The sequence below is a fragment of the Acanthochromis polyacanthus genome, chromosome 13 (assembly GCF_021347895.1).
Source record: "Acanthochromis polyacanthus isolate Apoly-LR-REF ecotype Palm Island chromosome 13, KAUST_Apoly_ChrSc, whole genome shotgun sequence".
NCBI lineage: Eukaryota > Metazoa > Chordata > Actinopteri > Pomacentridae > Acanthochromis > Acanthochromis polyacanthus.
In genome coordinates this window covers 13,615,972-13,636,006 of record NC_067125.1, presented here as the reverse complement: position 1 = coordinate 13,636,006, position 20,035 = coordinate 13,615,972, and the positions used below count along the sequence as shown (strand labels likewise).

At 41.8% G+C, this 20,035-nt stretch overlaps 1 protein-coding gene across 4 annotated transcripts in view; it reads right to left on the bottom strand.

Annotated features, from left to right (window-relative positions):
* Positions 1–431: 431 nt before the first annotated feature.
* ets1 (v-ets avian erythroblastosis virus E26 oncogene homolog 1) overlaps positions 432–20,035 on the bottom strand; it is a 39,073-nt gene continuing 19,469 nt past the window's right edge. For 3 of the 4 annotated variants that reach the window (XM_022199651.2, XM_022199650.2, XM_022199653.2), the window contains 7 exons: positions 11,864–11,983; positions 11,044–11,244; positions 10,684–10,761; positions 9,447–9,692; positions 7,782–8,042; positions 3,887–4,005; positions 432–3,592 (listed from right to left, as the gene is read on the bottom strand). In XM_022199651.2, coding sequence (XP_022055343.2) covers positions 3,377–3,592; positions 3,887–4,005; positions 7,782–8,042; positions 9,447–9,692; positions 10,684–10,761; positions 11,044–11,244; positions 11,864–11,983 — 1,241 coding nt within the window. In that variant the 3' untranslated portion in view covers positions 432–3,376. The remainder of the gene's footprint in view (positions 3,593–3,886; positions 4,006–7,781; positions 8,043–9,446; positions 9,693–10,683; positions 10,762–11,043; positions 11,245–11,863; positions 11,984–20,035) is intronic. The other variant, XM_022199652.2, reaches the window with a different exon arrangement.

The following is a 20,035-nucleotide window of genomic DNA, read 5'->3' as shown; positions in this document are numbered from 1 at the left end:
GATCACTGCAGAATCAGTTGTCGCATCTGCGTCCGTCCATTTAGAAATGAAAAATTTTACTTGAATCGCCAATTTTCTGTTTCTGTTCCGTGTTGCTCATCGGTTTTAAATGTCAGTAGCTATTCTGCGAATGTCTGAGTCTCGACGTTGAGCCATATCACCCAGTTTTAGCAACACTGACTTTGATGAGAGAACATCACGTTGTCGACCACAAAATTTCCTGCAGAAGAGGTATAAAATGACACAATTCTGCCATGCAAAATTTTAACAATTACTTAAAAAGATTTAGTAAAATGATGTTATGTTTGAAATTACTCCATTTAACATAATAGTACTATAGCATAATAGCACTATTATAGCAGCAATAGATCGTTACAAAGCAGGATGTAACTAATAACGCACCACCACACCACCAAAACACCACACAGTGATAAAATCTTTCTTCACATATATTTTATAACATTTTTGAAGTACATTAAGTACATTTTAGAAATAGAAGCTACAGTTTATAAAACCTTTCCAGCAGAAATCATTGATGGGCCAGCATCAGCCTTTTTTTTTCCTCTAGCAGACAGGTCTATTTTCTATATATAAAAAAGAATAAAAATAAAACAAAACAAAAATCGCTACATTATTTTGTCCTGCGCTACCTTTAAATTCCCATGAAAGCACCAGCTGTCTGCATCTGTCTTTTATAAAATATAAATTATTGAAAAATATTCAAATGTTTGTGAACTAAATACAATAAAAATGATCTCATAACAAAAATACAGAGACACTATAAAATATACAAAAAAACAACATCCAAGACAATAAGGTTTTCCTTCCGAATCCATTCTGAGATATGCATATGCCACAAAATATTGGTGTGTTTACACTTGCCTGACTAAGGATCATTAATACATAAGACCTGCAGTAGATTGTAGTTTCTGACATCTAACAACAGTATACTTTCCTGACAAAATAACTTTCAAAATATTAACATTTTCGGTAATAGAATGTTTTCTTTTAACACAATAATCTTATGAAGCTGACCATACAAACATTATGACTTTGTGTGGGGGACAAAAGAAAACATTTCCCATTACAAATATGTTTAAAAATCTGTAAAGCTCACTTTAACACAAAACACTGACATCGAAAGAAAAAAAAAACCTGAACAAAACAAAAGCAGTGGTTTGAAACACTGCCATCAACAAAGTGATGAAAATACAGTGCAGCTTATTACTAACCGATTGTTTAAAATCCAATTCCTTATGTTGGATGTGGAACACAAGTTTGAGAGTGAACAAACTTGTTGCCAGTCAGACGTTATGAACATACAGCATCTCGTTTCTGCACTCAGTGGGAAACCCGAATCAGCCAAGGCATTTCTCTTTGTCCTAAAGCTGTGTGCTTTCCAACATATCAACAAAAGATAAAAGACAACACTTTCCAAACACGTGAGAGATTTCTGGTCCCTGTCTTCTAACATTGTGGACGATACCCGAAGCACCGCGGCCAAAGACCTCACATGGGTTTTGGTTATTATTCCTGCTTTGTGTCTTGCTTATTTGTGTAATCTGGGTCTCAATAAAGCATTATGAAATACAATCTGTACAAATAGACATCTCAAAAGCTATTTTCATCCATATGGGTAACATTCAGCCACTGTAAACAATAACATTGTATTCTAAGATAATATTCAACTTTGGCATTTCCCATAAGGCCAGTGCACAGCCACTGTTCCCAGTGTTGGGAGGATACTGCTGCCAATTTCAATGTAACCAGTGAATCGTCATGCGTGTGTTCGGAGCAAACCGCACAAATAGACGGGCTACTCATTCTGAACAGAGTATTATTTTGTTCATACATAAGGAGCACACAAACTTAAAATTGAAATACACGTCTGCCACTCGTCCTCCATGTCTCCAGCAAGTCAACCTGCGTCATATCTGTCAATCATTCTCTATCAGACCTCACAGCGATCTTCACCTGCATCCTCCACAGATTCCTTTCAGTCACCTTCATTTATTCCATACAGAGTCTCTACGTTTTCCCCTGCCTGTCCCTTTTGTCTCTACACTGCACCTTCACTCTATACTGCAGCTGCTCCTTTATGGACATTATGTGCTGCAAAACAAAAGAAACGACGTTCTTCGGATTGTGTAAAATCCCTGCCTCAGCTAATTAACTTGTGATTGTATTGTATGGACATACAGGAGGAGTATTCAAACACTTCTAAAGCAACGCTAACACGGACAGTGAACTGACAAATGATGCATCTTATCTGCACGTTTAACGACTCCTGAATTCCCCCACATAGATTGTCTACAGTTTGCTAATACTGGTGGTATATGCAAAAATGCATAAGTTTCAGTCACAATATGTGTCTCTAACAAGGATGGCGAGCATGTACACACAGGTAAAAGCGTCAGTTTCAAAAGCAACGGCTACTTTCAGTTGTCTTTCAGACACTCGTGGTATGAGTAATCAGCAGGTCCTCACACCTCACAAAGCACAGGGACAGTGTCTATAGTGTTGTCTGATAACGCATCAGCACATTTCAGTTAAAGGCTCCTTTGAGAACTGAACAGTTAAACTTGGCATCTAATGTTTGGTTCCACTGTAATACCTTCATCGACAACATGAGAAAAATACTCTTTCCACTGTTTTCCTGATGAGTTTACACTGGGTCTTCTCATAATCAGTCACATAATACTGTCACAAGCATTCGCTCCTTAAACAACAAATTATAAATGACTTTTTTTTTTTTTTTTTGGTCCGAGCTGAAAATTCTCCTTGCCAAAGAGAAACGGTAAGCAAATGAGTAAATAGGATGTTCTACCTTCTTCGGTTTGGTTTTGACTTTTTGGCGACCGTTTTCTAAATGAGAACTCTCCACCTGCTCTGCGTTTCGCCCCACAATGCCGTCAAATCATTTTACTTTGCCCTTTTCTCTCTCTCTCTCTCTCTCTCTCTGTTCTCTCACACTTTGCGTCTTGGTCCTCTTGCCTCCTCCACTTTGCTACTTTGACAGAACAGAACCTGAACTCTACCCGATAGCGCTTCATCTGCCTTGAGCTGCTAAATAATACCGGTATATATAACACAACGCCCATCCGTCCACACACATACACACACACACACATGCGCGCGTACACACTTCTCAAATGCAACAGGGTATGAATACAGGTTTTTGGCTTCTGCCTCCTTTCCTAAAATATGGTCTGAGAGGCAGGAGCTCAAACTTGACAAAGACCACAGTCATTAAAAACATTTTGGTCCCCCAAAAAACATGGATTACCGACTCTATCAAACAGTTAAGACCACTTTTTGAGCCTCAGTCCATGTGGCTCTTTAACTTTTGTCTTCGATTCCTTTTTCGTGTCTGCCTTCACTCGTCTGTGTCAGGCTTTACGTCCAACATTGCGTGCAGCTCTTCAGGAGTGTACCCCAGCAGGCTTTTTAAGTCACAGACAAAGCGGTAGACGTAGCGTTTCCCAGATGTCTTGTGGATGATGTTCTTGTCATAGTAGTAACGTAGGCCACGGCTCAGCTTCTCATAATTCATCTTGGGCTTGTTTTTTCTCTTGCCCCACCTCCGAGCAACCTAAAACAGCGCAGGATATAACCGTGTCACTTAAATCACAGCATGACAAATGTGCAACAAGCAGTTTAGTATTTGCATGTAAAAACAACAACAACAAAAAAAATAGCTATCATTCAACAACTAACATCCACAGCGCTCAGCAAAGCTCTGCTAAAATGTTAAGAATACTCCTTTAAAACGGAGCTAAACACAACATGCAACCGTTTTCACAAAGAAGACGTCTTGTTCATCTGGCTAACAACTTAGGACCTCCCAACCCGTGTGCCGGGGACCAGCGGGGTCACAGCCTCTCACCTCATCTGGGTCAGAAAGCTTGAACTCCCAGCCGTCGCCTGTCCAGCTGATGAAGGACTGGCAAGACTTGTCGGTCAGCAGCTCCAGAAGAAACTGCCACAGCTGGATGGGGCCACTGCCTGTAGAGCAGATGGGAGAAAAGAAAGAAAGAGAAAGAAGGTGTTCATTTACAGGAGAGCTGTTTACACATATAGAGGACACATTGTTATTTGTGCAGATGCTGACTGGAGTGGGGAATTATTGAAGAAAGTGTGCATTCAGGGCAAAGAGATGCAGAGTTCTGAAGTTTGAAACCCACAACTCGTAGATTAGAAAATGATAATATGTTGCATCAATGTTCAGAATAAATGAAGAAATTAGATTGCAAATGTAGACATTTTAGAGCCCTGCACGCTTTGTTTAATTCACTGCGATGCAAGAGAAAAGAACTGCCTCTGAAAGACATAAAAGAAGTTCTATATATGAAAGTGTTAAATATTCATGCCAATTATTCACTTGTGTCTAAGGAGGGACAAAGTAAACCTTCTAATCTGGGTCAGACTGAAGTACAGCAGTGGAACCAAATGTCCTCCTAAATACAACAGTCCCATTCATCATGTATTCCCTTGTCTGCCAGTTGCCCTGTGCAGTATGTGAATCCAGAGTCTGTGTCTGTATGAGTTCCATACTGGTGAAATCACCATTTTAAAATAAGCGGGGCTGCCTCTAGACTTCAGCAGCACATCTATGGGGCATGAACACAGACTGTGTGCGTTGTAGACGGAGAAGGAGCAGTTGCTAAGTCATCTGCAATGTTATAATGTGATGCATTCTTTTCAAGAATAAAGAGAAATATAATAACCTGTTAAAACCTCATTTGGGGTGTTCTTTAACAGTTTATTACAGCTCATGAAAAAAGGAGGGAGAGCAGAACAAAGGCGATGAAAAATGGGGGCTGGTTTTGTGTCTGAACTAGATTCACAGCAATACACTTTGATCGTGTGGTTTTTCAGCATATGCACGAACCCACTCACTTTTTAGGCACACATGTTGAAATCACACCTGCCTATGCAGCACACCGCCTCAGCAAAAAGTCACCTCTCTCGAGTGCCTCAGAAAACCAAATGTAGCCTTATACAACACAAACAAAAGCTTTCAGGGAAACAGATGTGTGGGTTGAACACTTGAAATGGCATCTCAGAGCCCTCTTTACTCCGGCTAGGATTGAAGAAGACGCATGACAACAGCCACTCCGAGGTTTGGGAAATAAGTGCCTCTGCAACACCGGGTCTCTTTCACACAGAAAGCTTTCGGCTCGCAACCCAAACGTCTGCCACTGTAACAGCGAGCCCACATAAGGGTGATACCAGCCCCCTGTGCTCCCACGCCAGAATGTAGGCGACCCTTTTAGTTTTTTTTTTTTTTTTTTTTTTTTTAAGTTTCCAAAAATATGTTACAATCTTCGCGCACAATGGGCCTCATTGAAAAAGCATACAGTGTGGTAAAAGGGAGGGTAGGGTGTGTGTGTGTGTGTGTGTGGGGGGGGGGGGGTCGTGCTCAGAAGCAAACTAAAGGAGTGCTGAGCATATGCAGCTACAGCAAAAAAAGCTATATTTCAACATGTGCCAGACTTAAACACTGAGCTATAATTGTTATTTATTTTCACAACTTGACTAAATTTAGTTGCGATGCAAAAAAAAAAGAAGAAGAAGAAGAAAAAAAAGCCCCCACGCGCAAATTTTTATATTTATGAGAAAGAGAGGCGTGAGAGGGGAAACGCAAAGTATTATGATAACGATTGAGAGTAAGGCTGCCTGATGTTACTGCAGACAGAGGTGTAAACGCTGAATTGTCACAGGAAGCCGACTGGAGCGTCACTTATCTCTCTGCAGCCTTATCAGGCTCCCTGTCCTCGCTACAAGTGTCACCTGTCACCCTGTGACTGGGACAGGAAGCCAAGCAGAGCAAGCTGTCAAGCTGTCAGAAAAATCTTGTTGGAATTGTACAAAAGCCTGTTTCTGTATTCGAGGTTTGATTCCTTTTCTTTTTTGATCGAGGTCTCTCTCTTTTCTTTTTCCATTTCTTCGTCCACCCACACACACACAAGTACGAAAATGCTTCCATCTTCGAAGGGCTACTCTCTCTTTACACTGCTCTTTAAGATAGCAAGTACAAGAAAAGGTTTTTTGCTTGCAGAAAAAAATGAGGGAGTCATAGCATGATTTTTTTCTTCATCTTTCCCCTTTTCCATTGTGTAAAAGCTCAAGACGAAGGCTTTTCTTCTCAGTGAGAACACATTACTATGCATTAGGCTGAAAACTGTTGCCAGGCTTTCACATATAAGCTCTTCTGGAGCTCCGTCGCGTCGTAATAACTGACACATAAATGTCAGCTGTCAAAACTGAAGCAGCAAATGGAGTCAGAACGTTGTGATGTACGATTGCAAAGGTACATGAGGCATACATTTCCAAATACCCAACTATAGCTTGTTTAAAAACAGTTTGTGCGATATATAATCCTTTGCATACATTTATTTTTAGTCCGCTAGTTTGGTTAAAAATGGCAGCAGGAAGAAACACAGCCTCTAATGTTTCTAGAGGGGCTTTCAGACTGTGTCTTACGCTTCATCATTTGATTATAAATACATGACGCCGTCTTTCCGACATCATTATAAATGAATGACTCATTGTTCTATAAGTGGCTTTTGAACTAATAACCATACAGATGACCAATTAACTTTTGAATACCAACTATGGGGCAGTATGTAGAGATCTGATGTATGCATTGTTTGTTCTGTTGAAAATATGCTCGGATTTCCCCGTCTCCAATGCTGGCAATCTTGCAGCCTTGTGACTATAATTTAAGCAAAACCCAAAAAGCCCCAAACACTTTGTTGCTAAGAAGCACTTCAGTGTTCAACTGTTCTTACGGTCTAGTTTTAAAAAGAAACACCTCATACTAAACCATTTGATAACAACCAAAAAGCTCTAGTATTTATTTTAATATAGAAAACATGATTACTGTAGGTAGATATCCTCCTCATATGTGAGAGGCGGCTAAGACAAGTCATTAATGTTAGTTTAGTATAATTATAAAACCAGTATTTGTAGCTCAGTGTTGTACACATCCTTGTGAACTGCTAAATGTAGCAACAGCAGCAGTTTTAACACCTCTTTTTTTTTTTTTCAAAACCAAAAACCATGACTGACGCTAAAATGGTGCATTCGCTTCAGAGGTGCTTTGCAAATATCTCAAACATCTCACTGAACTTGAAGAACATGCATCCAGCAGCTTTCTGAGCATGTATGAATACGAAGATGCCTCGTGAGATGAAGAGATAATTTTACTCTGGTGTTATGTGCAGGGGCAGGCATAATTTCTATGTTTCAGCTGCGTTGCTAGGACGACCTGGAAAAAATAGGTTGAGATGCGGGCTGCAGATAACAAGGAGGTAGATGAGAAGTGAAGACAGAGCAAAAGAGAGAGAGAGAGGTGAAGAAAAGAAGAGGCATGAGCAAAATCTATTTTGTTTCCTGTGATGTGCATAACTAGGGTTGCCTGGGTAAAAGGCTTTTTTTTTTTTCCTCTTTCTTCGGTCTAAAAGCGGTGCATTAAGGCGGCACCGCATCTGGGGCTTTTGCAGAGCATCAACAAGTGTGTTACAGCTGTGCACTGAATTTTAGCCTTTATTTAAGCGACAATCAGAAAATTATATGCATAAATGATATGAATAAATGAACCACTGGGGTTACTTTTTCATAAATCTTTTTCTTAAAGTTGACTGAAGCAGGCCTTACCATGTTTTGGATTGCCCTTTTGAGAATAGTCTGCCATGAGAATGGTCTGTGAAGCATTTTTCAAGGCGGGCTTGTACAAAATTGTTACAAAAAAAGCACATGACTTCTACACATCTCACCTGTGTATCCTGCCAGTGCGGCTGCAGGGATGACAGGTTTATCCTTGCTGAGGTCTGAGCGCTCCCTCACATAGTCTTTGAAGGTTCCCTTGGGCTTGTGGCCATGCAAGGCAGTGGGGTAGTCTTCTGAGTCAAAGCTGTCATATGATGGTACCCGCTGCAGGCTGCTGAATGAAGACTGGCTGCTCCACGACTGGGTCAATCGGTCACAGCTCTCAAAGCTGTCGATGCTCTCAAAGGAGTCCTGGCCTCCAAGCTTACCTGAGATAGGAGGATGAGAAAGAAATGGCAAGAAAGAGAGAAAAAGATGCTATTAGAAAAAAGCAACTTTACTGAAAAGATTGTTTTCATTAAAAACTCCTTCTATAATCACATATGACTACTGAGAAATTGCTAAAAAAAAAAATGGAAATGTAGCCATTTATAAATGTGACACTTAAATGTGGATTGTCAGAAGTTTTCTGAAGCTTTTGACAGAGGAGTAATTTCGACGAAAGTAACCACAGCACCTTAGCAGTAAAGTGCGGCGCTTCTCACTAAGCTATACTGTTCTGAACCATTCCACGTCTCCGCATTTCACACATCATTTCACTTTCACAACCTCCATTTGGATTTGATTTTAAATGGAAGACAATCACACAAATCGTCTTGCTATTTTTGGCCTTGGGAAAGATAAGAGGAGCCTTTCAATGCTCAGTCATTAACAAATGACAGATAATGCAGTGAGTTCTACTGATGCTGAAATCTTCAACTGGCGAAATTGAAGCCACATGTCAGATATCAGTTGTGCTACAAAATACTTTCCCACGTTGGGGGAGAACAACGCAACGCTCAAAAAGCCTGGCATGTGTGATGCACGGGGATTGGACCTCAAACCTTGCAGGCAAATGCTTAAAGCACTGAAAGTATCTTGTATAGCGTACATGGCACATGCTATTCATTTATACAGCTGGGGATTTGTGAGAAGAGAACCCTAGCTTTATGGCTATAAATGTAAACCATGCTGCTAATTCCTCTGTAAACTACCACTGGGAGAGAAAACAAGCCTGTGCATTGAGAAAAGCAAACAGTTTCATGAGAAAACCCCACGCCTGCTAACTGAGGATGACACCTCTACCTTCTTACCCAGAACGCTAAGGTTGAGTCAAGGAAAAGAGGCCAACGTAAACAAGAAGAAAAAAAAACTTTCTTGAAGGTTACACCACTTGAACTGTTTTACATAAAGGACGGGCGGTAAGAAGAGAACACATTGTGGCTTTGGTTCGTGTATCACTCTGACAAAAACAATAGAGTTTTCTTTTTTTCCCAACCCAGTCTAGAGTGTGTGAGGCAGGTTTGCTTGAACCACAAACCAACCAGAGGGCCTGCTTTTCTTCTCTTCTAATACATGCACACTGATGTGGCATGACACGATTCTGATAGCTTCAGCACAATCACACGCAGACAGACACCCACAGAAACCTGTAACATTTACGTGCACTCACACAAACGCATGCATCCACATTTTGGCGCACACAATTAAAGTTGTCTATCCAAGCAGTCTGATGAGAACAATATTAATGCAGCACATTTTTCACTGCAACGCTTGTCCAGACGAATCCTATATTCTAAAGCTTTTATTAAATCTCAGCTATATTCCGGTGTATGCAGTATATGATCCCTCACCTCTGCTGAGGCGTCCCACACACATGTTGTCAGGGGATACCACCTCCTGCTTGACAGTAAAATATTCCCCCTGCATGGAGTTGAGGGCCGTGTCCCGTAGAATGACAGCAGGGTATTCACTCTCATACTTGAGCGTCAGCAGTTCCTCCGAGCTGATGGGATGGAGTGTCTGGTAGGACTCGGTGATGAAGCCGGGCTCTGAGTATTCAGAAGGAGGGACACACTGAGCATGCTCAACACCATAGCCTGGAGACACAAAAGGGAAATGAGTGTAGATAGAAAGCAGAGAAGGAAAGCAAAGAGCAAAACAGAGGAGGAAGATCAATCTTAGAAGAGCAGAGTCATTTTCCCTCTTGTGCTGAACTGCTGCCCAAATGCTGTGTGAATATCTAGTGTGTGAATAGCCCATAATAAAATACAGCTTTGAGTGCATAAGATGAATCTTGTAGATTTTAGGTAAGAATACTGATGAGGCCTAACCTCAGCAAACCTATAGCAGTAAAGATACACAAGTGATCAAAAAATAAATAAATGCATGAAAAATTTTTAAAAAGTCATGTGAAAATAAAAAAACATTCATTTTCCTATCCGTATATTATTTTATATTTTTGACCCTCTGAACCCAAAAACTCACAGGGGGCTTTGAGAGGCATAACGTCTTGTGATACAATTACACCATTTTTGAAGTTAGAAACTGTCTAAATGGAAAGAAATATCAGTTTGTCAATTTTTTTGATAGCCCCTGAATGACTCATCGGTTGGTTCTATTGGTAAAAATAACCAAATCTAACCTAAATATAAAATTTTACCAAAATCCATTTTATTCTACATGTCTCAATTAAACATTTACTCAAAATAAACCAAGATCCTGAGAAAAACTAAAAAAATTCTACTCTCCTCAGTGAAACTGTGAGGTCATTCGTGACTCAGTTGTGGCCAACAGTCACATGACAAAAATTCGGATACTTCTCGGCTGAACTCCAGGCTGTGTTTACCCAGAGCAGATAAGAGACAAGTACGGAAACAAATGAAAGACGCCGGTAGTAAAACATCTATGGTATGTTGAGTCACCATTTTTTTCCAATATTAGTAACACCTTGAGGGCATTTGGAAAAAATGTTGTACATTCGCTCACAACGCTGAGCCACTCCCTCCTCTCGGTTTTCCATTCATATCTTAAGCAAGTGTCTTTCGCTATTAGACAGAGTGATGGACAAGGACTGTGATGAGTACTTACTGACAAAATAGTCTGAGGTATAGCGGGATTCCTGGAAGTTGGAGGTCAGTCCATTGATGGGGTAATGCTTTGTATCTTCTTCATGAAAAATAGATAGAGTCAGTGACCTCGTCATTGATTTCATGTATCATGTAACTGCATTCAGCATTATCAAAAATTAATGACCTGAGCTAAATTGTATCTTCCTGTTTGGCTCCTGTTTCTAAAGCAAATGCTAACAGATTGGAGTAAACAGTGATATAAGCTTTTGTGGTGAGTTGTTCTCACAGCAGATAACCAAGATCAAAAAACAGTTATTCATTCATCTTCTAATAATTAAGTCTATGTGTTTTAGTTGTCTTCAGATTTCTGTGGTCTTACCTTTCTGAAGCATTTCTAAATGTTCCCAAAGGATGTCACCCACAAAGTCGGGGGCTAAGTCCAAGAAGCGCTCCTTCCCCATTGCACACAGGCTGGCTCCGTTCATGCCAAATTTGTCAAAGTCAACGTTCTTCAGACTGAACTCATTCACTGTCCACGTTAGCCACTCAGCCACATGGTTTTCTGTCCACTGTCTGGGGTCTGAAAGATAAACAGTTGATGAGAATGAGATTTACTGTCAAATGCTGCTATACCCTTGAAACATTAATCTCAATCTGTCTCCAATAAAACAATAGAGATTGAATGTTTACTTTTCTGGTTTTAGCACTCTAAACTGCAGCGCTAACTATCCACTTAACAATTAACAACAAACAGAGGCAGCAGTGAATGCAAACAGCAGTGGTGATGAAAAGCCAAAACCATAGATTGCAGATATAGTAAGATTACAAGGAGATACCAAGAGTCCTGGTGTTTGCAAACAGCATGAAGCAGCTCTGTGGTTGTTTCAGTTGACAATACCAGCTCATTATTTCACTGTCTGTCTCTGTGTCTAGATTCTGTGGATGCTGCAGTCAGTCAGTCTGCCCAGATTGAAATCTACAGTATATAATATAAGACCATTTCTGGAACAACCGGGTGTCTCCTGCTTTTCAGTCAATCTTGCTAAGAGATGCCTTCACTGTGTGCTTTAAAGTAATGTGAAAGGACCTGACATGTGACACACTGAAACTGTTTTGATGGCTCATGCTATCGCTGATGAGATTTGAGTACCAGAATGAAAATGTTAACAGGAACAAATTAGAATATGAACAGTTCTTACCTTTGGGAATACCCAGTCGCTGCTGTTCCTTTGTGAAGCCACTGAATGTGGCCTTCAGAGCCTGAGACATCATCTCTTTACTTCCAGGAGTGAGCAGGGGAACATCTCCACACTCCGGATCTGCCAAACAGAAAATATAAAGAATATTGATTACATTGTTATTATTTGACAGAGAGACTAAATTTTCATTGACAACTCAAGCTACAGCAGTGCATCCTGTATTATCTTTTATGTCGATAAAGCTTACTGAATGGAAAATTGAGTTAAGACAGTGAGGGGGTGGCAAACAGAGTCTTGTGAATGTGGTTCAGTTAGATATTCACACAGATGCACACATGCATCTGCACACACACACAAACGAAATCAACACAGTTATATCTACCGTGATCAACAACAGGGTTCAGCAATTACATTCCGTCTAGACAGACACTATCTCCATGTCACATCCAATCTATTTAAACAAGAACTGTCACAGCTTTGGATCTGATCTATTTAAAAAAAACTAACATAATCCTGCATATATGGACTGCACATCTGCACTTTCTGGTAGAATAGCAGATAATTTAAATCTTTTTAGCAGATTTTAAAATAAAATGTTGTGGAAATGGTTTTCAAACAGTTTTTTCCAAAGTGTTCTACATTTGCTGGTACTGACAGGATTCTTTGGCAAATCCCACTCATGTGGCAGTCTGCATTAAAACAGGCATGCAAGTTTATTTACCAACACTTCAAACACTACCCTCTCTCCTCCCTGCACATCCTGGGTGGGAGAGCAGCGCCTGGTGCCCATTAATGACACTACGACCCCTGCTAGCCCTCCTACCACGTTGCCCCAACACAGTGGGCCTACTGTCACAAGACCAAGCATGGGGTCAAACATTCTGACAGGTCAAGGGTCGAGGGATGAGGTGATGATGTCACCATGGCTGCTGGCGGGTGGCTAGCAGAGTTGGGGGTGGGCTGTCTCGAGGGTTTCAGTCGCACACTAGGGTTACTGTTCTCTGCTCACAGCCAGTGGGCACCCAGTGGGGAACAGAGCTGCCTTTGATGGCTTTAAACAGTGCCTGATGACTCGCACTCTTCTAATTAGATTGACCAGGCTGCAGTGAAGAAGTGTGGGATATGGAGACAAAGCAGAGGGGGATGATGAGGGGAGAAGGGAAAAGACCCCCGGGCCAATAACACTAGAATAGACTGCAAAAAAACCAAGACTCAACAAATGACCTGTAAACAGACAAGAAAAGAGATGCAAAGAACAGACATGTTTCTATCATTCAATCTGCAAAGTGTCCACACTCATTTACACAACAAAGGCCAACATTGATCATAATCTGCTGGTGGGCAGTCTGACATATTATCATTATCATGCCTGATTAACTCTGGTGGGGGGGCAACGCACACACAACAGTGACTTTAGGAGGTTATCGTGCATGCAGAATAAAGGGCACAACTTTCGTGGCATATCTATCTCTTTAGTTCATCTTTCTTGACTGTCTCCATTGCACATCAGTTCAAATCATTAATAACCAGATCACAAAATGTTTGGCCCGAAGGCAAATAAGTTATAAGGAAAAGTTGTGTCACTCCCGTCACAGCACCAGCATTCTCCGAGCCCAGATGTGCTGGCATCTCCGCAGGCTGGCGGTTTAATCTGCCAGCAGCGAACTGGGGCAACATACAGTTCATGCTTGTTTTCACCACTCGCTGACGTCTCGACCTCGTCTGGAATGCACAGCAGCTGTCCCTCCTTCGCCCATGCAATCAATGTCTGTCTGGCTGTTTGTAAAATTAGGTCTCCCAGTTTCTTCTCTTTTTTTTTTTTTTTTTCTTTGGGTCTTTTTCCCTCTTTTTTCCTCCCTCTGAAGAAAGAAAACTCACAAGAGCTTTGAAACAGACAGGAGCTTTTTGCTTCTTCGTGTGATTCAATTAGGCCTGTAATATTATATTGCTCACCCTGACACTGGTGAACAAACAGAAAGTTAACCGTTCCATTCAGAAGTAAAAGCAAGGTTGAGGAGCTGAGAATAAACATTGTTTTACAGTCTCACATAAGACCTCAGTTAAACTATTGTGCGGCACAGCTCGCACATCAAAATAAGCCGTGCACTTTCACAATAAAAGCACGACCTGAGCAAGATGTCTTTGTGTAAAGTTGACAGTGAGGCTGTCTCGGCTTCTAGCGAGCTCATTTTTCTTTTAAGTAGTGTTGCTGGTGCAAAAACGTGCAAACTGAGATGGGACCGGAGCTCAGACAGTCTGCACTTTGATGTGAAGGCAAAGGCAAAATGTGGCAGTTTATTTAAGCTGGATCGAGTAGAGTTTGTCTGCACTTTCGAACCGCTTACGCCCCTCCCTCTACATCGCTTTTATCAACCCGGCCCCAGCGTGTACTTGCCCACACAGATTTGAACCCACTTTAGCACTAAATCCTGCATCAAAGACACTCAACACCATGGTGCATGAGAACTAACATCAGGGCACTCTGAAGAGAAAAATATGTGGACCATGATTACAGAGCAAATTAAAATGTGAACTGCAATTTGTGTAAATTCTTTTGTTTTCATTTTGAATTACTTGTGTCGCCTACTTGAAATGGGTTTGAAGTGGGATATTTGTTTACTATCTTGCAGCAATTGAAAGCACAACAAATGTTTTCTAAGTTTGGACTGCTATTCGTAATTGCATGTCAACTAAATATATTACTTTTCCCATATAGTTTTCTGTATAAATGTACATTGCCTTTTTGTGTTTTCTGAGTTTACATCTTAAAGATATGAAGCAAAGGGCACTGAAACACTGAAAGGCAAACACTAGATGTAAAAGTGAAGTGATAATAGAGCAGTCTCCATGGTGAATGATCCATATGAAAGTTATCTGCGGCAGTGCTAATGTACAATGAGCATCCATTAGCGAGAGAGGCGAGCCTGGATCTAGACAATCTCTAGTAAATGATGAAGTCTTGATACGATTTCAATGCCTGCGAGTCCCATTAGACACAGAATGGTCAGTATGTACTGAGAGTTAGAGCATCCACAAGTCATCACTTTCCACATTAGACAGTATGGGTCTGTCCGCAAAATGAGTCCCATCCACTTAGCTCACGAAATGTGGGAGTGGGCGTAAATCACAGGCAACATCATGGCATTCACATTTCACTAACAAGACTCAGACTAAAAAAGAGCATATGCACTGAAAAGAAAATGCATGAAACTAATTTCTCTTAATGATGCACACTGAATAAGTCCATCTATTCTAAGAATCACTGATGAATTGTGAGACCGATGTTTAGTGTGGATTTACAGTAAAAGGTATTGATTAGCCACTCCCCTGCTTGCAATGATATGAGTAATGGAAAAGCTGCTGAGTGCAACGACAATATTTGCCCCCAGGGACTCTCACAGACAGACTGTGCACCTTCACTGTCCTGCTCTCGTGACCAAGCCCCAACCCAAACCTTAGACGTGGGCTCTGTTTGGCACCTTAGGCTGTTAAACTGACACGCATATAAACACACACACACATGAACTAAATTAGCAGCCGTCCTCGCCTGCGCGCCAGAGCGTGGGTGTGAAATTGGGATTTTTGTGGCTGGGGCCAAAGTCTATTGGGCTGGAACATTCACGGCTGGGCAGGGCAGGACAGGGATGGGGAAGGTAGCAAAGGGAGCATCTTGGGTGGGTGAGGGGTGATTGAGCTGAAGGCAGGGGGTGAGTCACTAGCTGGTAATATGAGCCCATCACAGGACCAGAGAAGCAGGGGTGGGCACAAAGAAAGAGACAGACAAATAAATGAATGGGAGGTTTCATAAAGCTCCCTCTCTTCTCCTTGTCTCTGGAGTGACATCACAGTGGGATCTGTGCCATCTCCCAGCCTCTGGCGGAGACTCAGTTCATTCATAAAGCTTGGACTGCTGCCTCCACTCAGAATGATGCAATGATACAAGCCGAGCAGGCAACCAGACCCAACAAATAAGGGACAATATGTTTTCTATCATGTGATTGAGTTATAAATAGCCCTATATAGAGTTCATGAGTGGGAGTGTGTGGAAAAAGAGAGTGGACAAAAATGAGGACAGCATCTAAAAAGGCTACTCAAAGCTGAGTTTCAAAAATGTAAAACACTTAAAAAGAATAGAGAAATACATTTATATCAGCACTGAAGCATGTAGCAGTTCACATCTCCCACTCTGTGCCATTCTGTACTGGAGTGTATGGCGCGCTTTTTACAAATATGTAAAACAGTCCATTTCCTGTGGCTAAGTTGCCACTTCCTGAGGGAAGCGAGGTGAGTTGTGGGTTCAGGTGACGGTCAAACATTTTACAGGCACTACTAAGGCCTTCCTGAATATCTATACATGCACTCAGGTAGGGTCACGAGAAGGTGCACGGAAACAAGACAGCAGGTCTTGGTTACCAGCCAAAGCCTCATAATCGGCTCTTTAAGGCAGACCAGTCTGCCCACAGAAGACCAGAGGTGACAGTGGTATCAGAGAGAGCCTTTGATGGGGATCCATATCTGGACCCCTGGTCTGGGAACGCGGGGTCATAAACCCGACCAGTATGAAGGGGGTCTATTCAGTCCCATGGGGTGATCAAGTGGTGACTGAGGGCTGCAGTGGAGCAAGAGGCGGTGGACGGGGTGGCAGTCTGGTTTTAAGAGGGCTGCTTGTTCAGTCAGCCACCCTGTTTGGATTTCCATCTTAATGCAAAAGACCAAGAATAGAAGTGTAGGCAAAGTGATGAAGCCAGACCAAGACCTGAGCATGCTCCAGTGCAGGACAATGTTAAGCTAAAGTGATCCAATGTACAAACCGGGACAATCCCACCATCACGGGCAACAGTGCTGAAGCACTGGTTTTATTCTTAGATTTTCACCACTGGCTTCTGGCCGCCCTCCTGAAACACAAGCCTGTGGTGGTGTAAGGCAGCTGTATGGGCCGAAGCCACTACTGCTGACATCTGTCTTTGGCCATGAAAGTGGAGTTGCCCGGGATCATCACCACCACAGACACACTGGCTACCGAAGCAGACAATCAGTCAGACTAATACCCCATGGCTGCCTTTCTGTCTTTCTTTCCTCCACTCTCTCCATCACTGAAATCATATTAGCTTATGATGTGAAAGTGCATTAACTCTACTGTTTATGCCAAAGTCTCAGCGCTTGATATGACATTGAGTTTGAAATGATCCACGCCATCAGCAACAGACGCTGAACATGTTTTCACTAATAGCTTGATGGAAATTCTTTCCTTTGGAGAAGAACGAGAGAAACAGAGGCAAGTCGTGTTCAGCAGATTTGGCTCCTTGTTGCTCATTTAACTGCCTACAAGCTTTGATGCTCTGTGATCTTTAACAGTGCGAAAAGGTCTAGTTTTTAGATATGCCTCAAGTATTAAAGATTGAGCAACAGCAATGTACTTCTCACAACAGTTCATTGCACAACCTTCAAGTTCTCTATTACATTGAGGACAAAATGTGTCGGGAAAAAGTTCAAACCCAGTTTGAACTAAAACACTACACTGAAAGTAGAGATCTGACAATCCTCCCACACAATATAAAGGGCGTCTGCAAAGATGTTCAATATTTATAATGAAAGCAATACTTAGTCCAAAAGGATCTGAGTGTCTTGTTTCACCCATCAGTTCAAGCATAGTGGCAAGGAAAAAGGAACTGACAGGCGAGCAGTGTATCGGAGAGTGCAGGTGGTTGTAGCCGTATCCAGGCTAGCTGCCCTCCCAGGCTCCATCCCTGTTATAAACAGACATGGGATGCTCTGGGGGAACTGTTTAGGCGTTAAACCAAACACACGACATATCTGACAAACAGTTTACTCTCTGCGTTGCATTTTTTCCACAAAACACAGTGCCTGCCCCATTTTCAGTCCAAACTGATACATTCCACTATCAGGTTCCTGATATATGTGTGAATTATGCGGGACAGTGTACAGCCACACATTCGCACACATCGACAGGACCGTTTGCCACACAGCCGTTCTTTGGAGCAACATGTACGCATGTAAGCCTTGTAATGGCTGGCTCTAATTATACCTCATACATATAGAAGAGATTGTTGCTTGTTTGAAGGCAAGATATGGGCGACAGATGGATACTTGATAAATAAATTCTCCCTAGACCGCAGTGTTTTCATGTTGCGTGCCTCACATTCCACCTCAGTTTTACAATCGCTAATGTGCTTCTCACAGCTTTCTTGTTTTCCTCTAATGTGACCAAAAATGACTTGTGGTCTAAGTGGCAAAATGGTTTCAGCTCAGGATGATGAATTACACTTCTATTTTAAGCTAGGCTCCGCGGCTAATAAGAGTAGAAAACATCAAACATCTGGATGCATCTTTTATCTTATTAAGATATGAGGTGTTTTTCATGATGACGAGAAACACCTCAGGTTTGACTGGCTGTGCTGATTAAAAGATATAAACCATGATTTGATAACTGGAAAGTTACACCTCAGTGTTTTGCAATAAAAGATCAAGTGATTTCCGAGCCATGAGAGTAAAACTGCCGTTGTGTAAACTCATGCAAACATGTCGTCTTTATCTCCCTCTCTTTAGTTCTCTGTCTTAGACAGAGAGAGAGAGAGACAGACAGACACACACACACACACACACACACACACACACACACACACACACACACCCACTTTACCACGCACAGACAGGCTGTGACTCATTCCATCAAAGAATGACTGGACTTCAGGGGATATCGTGCTGCTTCATTTAAAAATATGACTGGTCATGATGAAAGCAATGACCATATCTTGTAAAATTCCAGTTCAGTGACTCAACATATGTCCTCTGTTACCTTGTTACCATGCATAAAACAAATACAAGTTCAGAGTCAGACAAAAATAGTATGTCTGTTAACATTTATTTGAAGCAAAATGATAATTTCCCTCTAACACTGGCATTTCTATAGCAGAATTTTGTCAAAGTAAAGTTTTCAGTATTTTCCAAATAGAGAAAGTGGGCATTCAGCAGATGTAGTGAGAAAGATCACCGTGTTTTAATGTGTTAAACAAAACTGCAGAGTTCAGTCAGCTATTTTACTTTAGTGGCTTAAATGACAGCCTAAAGTTACACTGATTCCTATTCCTCTTTGGCACGTATACCTCCGAGCTCATCCTGTCACACCTACACAACTGAACCTGCCACCCACACAAACACACCCTTCTTTATCATTCTTTAGCAAGTCAGTCAATCAATACAGCTCTGATGCTGTAGGTCTGATACGCATACAGTCTGTAGCTGTGCCCCATTTGTTCACCTGATTACAAAAGCAGCACGCAACATATGCTTACTCCAAAAACAGGTGGCGTGCAGTCAACGCAGACAAAAGAGAAAATAAGGGAAGAAAATCTGCAACATACACTGAACAAAATGAGTGGCACGGCCTCCCTATGAACAGCTGAACAGGACACTGAACTGATTCCCAAAGCAGCAGTGTTTCTAAACCAGCCCAGTTTCCATTTCATTATAGGAAACACAGCTCCTAAATGTGGGACCATAAAACAGAAACAGAGGACAAAAAAGTTACAAAGCACTCGAGGCGATGTTGAGATGCGTGGGCAGTTGCGGAGCCATTTTAGGGCAGCGTCAAGCCAGTTTGGGGTTCACAGTTAGACTGGTAATGTAGGGAGGGCCTGTGGTAGTAGCAACCAGTAAGCCAGTCAAAGAGACGCACAGTCGGACAGCCAGTGGCGTGTGGTACAGCAGGCGTCTAGCACCATGACTCAGGGATTACAAGCTAGGAATGACTGGGGATGGGACGAGTGCACTCACCAGGAACTCACTATAGACCACATCAAGGTGTCATGAGAGAAACTCATGTGGCCAACAGAAAGACATGGAAACAGAAGAAGAAAGGGAAAGGAGGGGGGTGAGAAACACTGGAGGAGGAATTGTGTGAGTGGGCAGTGACTGATTGAAAAGAGTTGCCTGTTATGAAAAAAAAAAAAGCTTGTTAATCCTCTATTCTCCCAGCCAATGAACATGTTTTTCTTTGTTTTGATTGTTGATTTTGTGTGGAATGTGAATTATACAAAAAGCTCTAGAGGACCAGTTGCTAAGACAGGCTATCTAACCGTTGTGATCGACTATTTACTGCCATCATATTGGCCACACCTTGGCAGGTCCTCAACCTCCCCCCGCCTCCCTCCA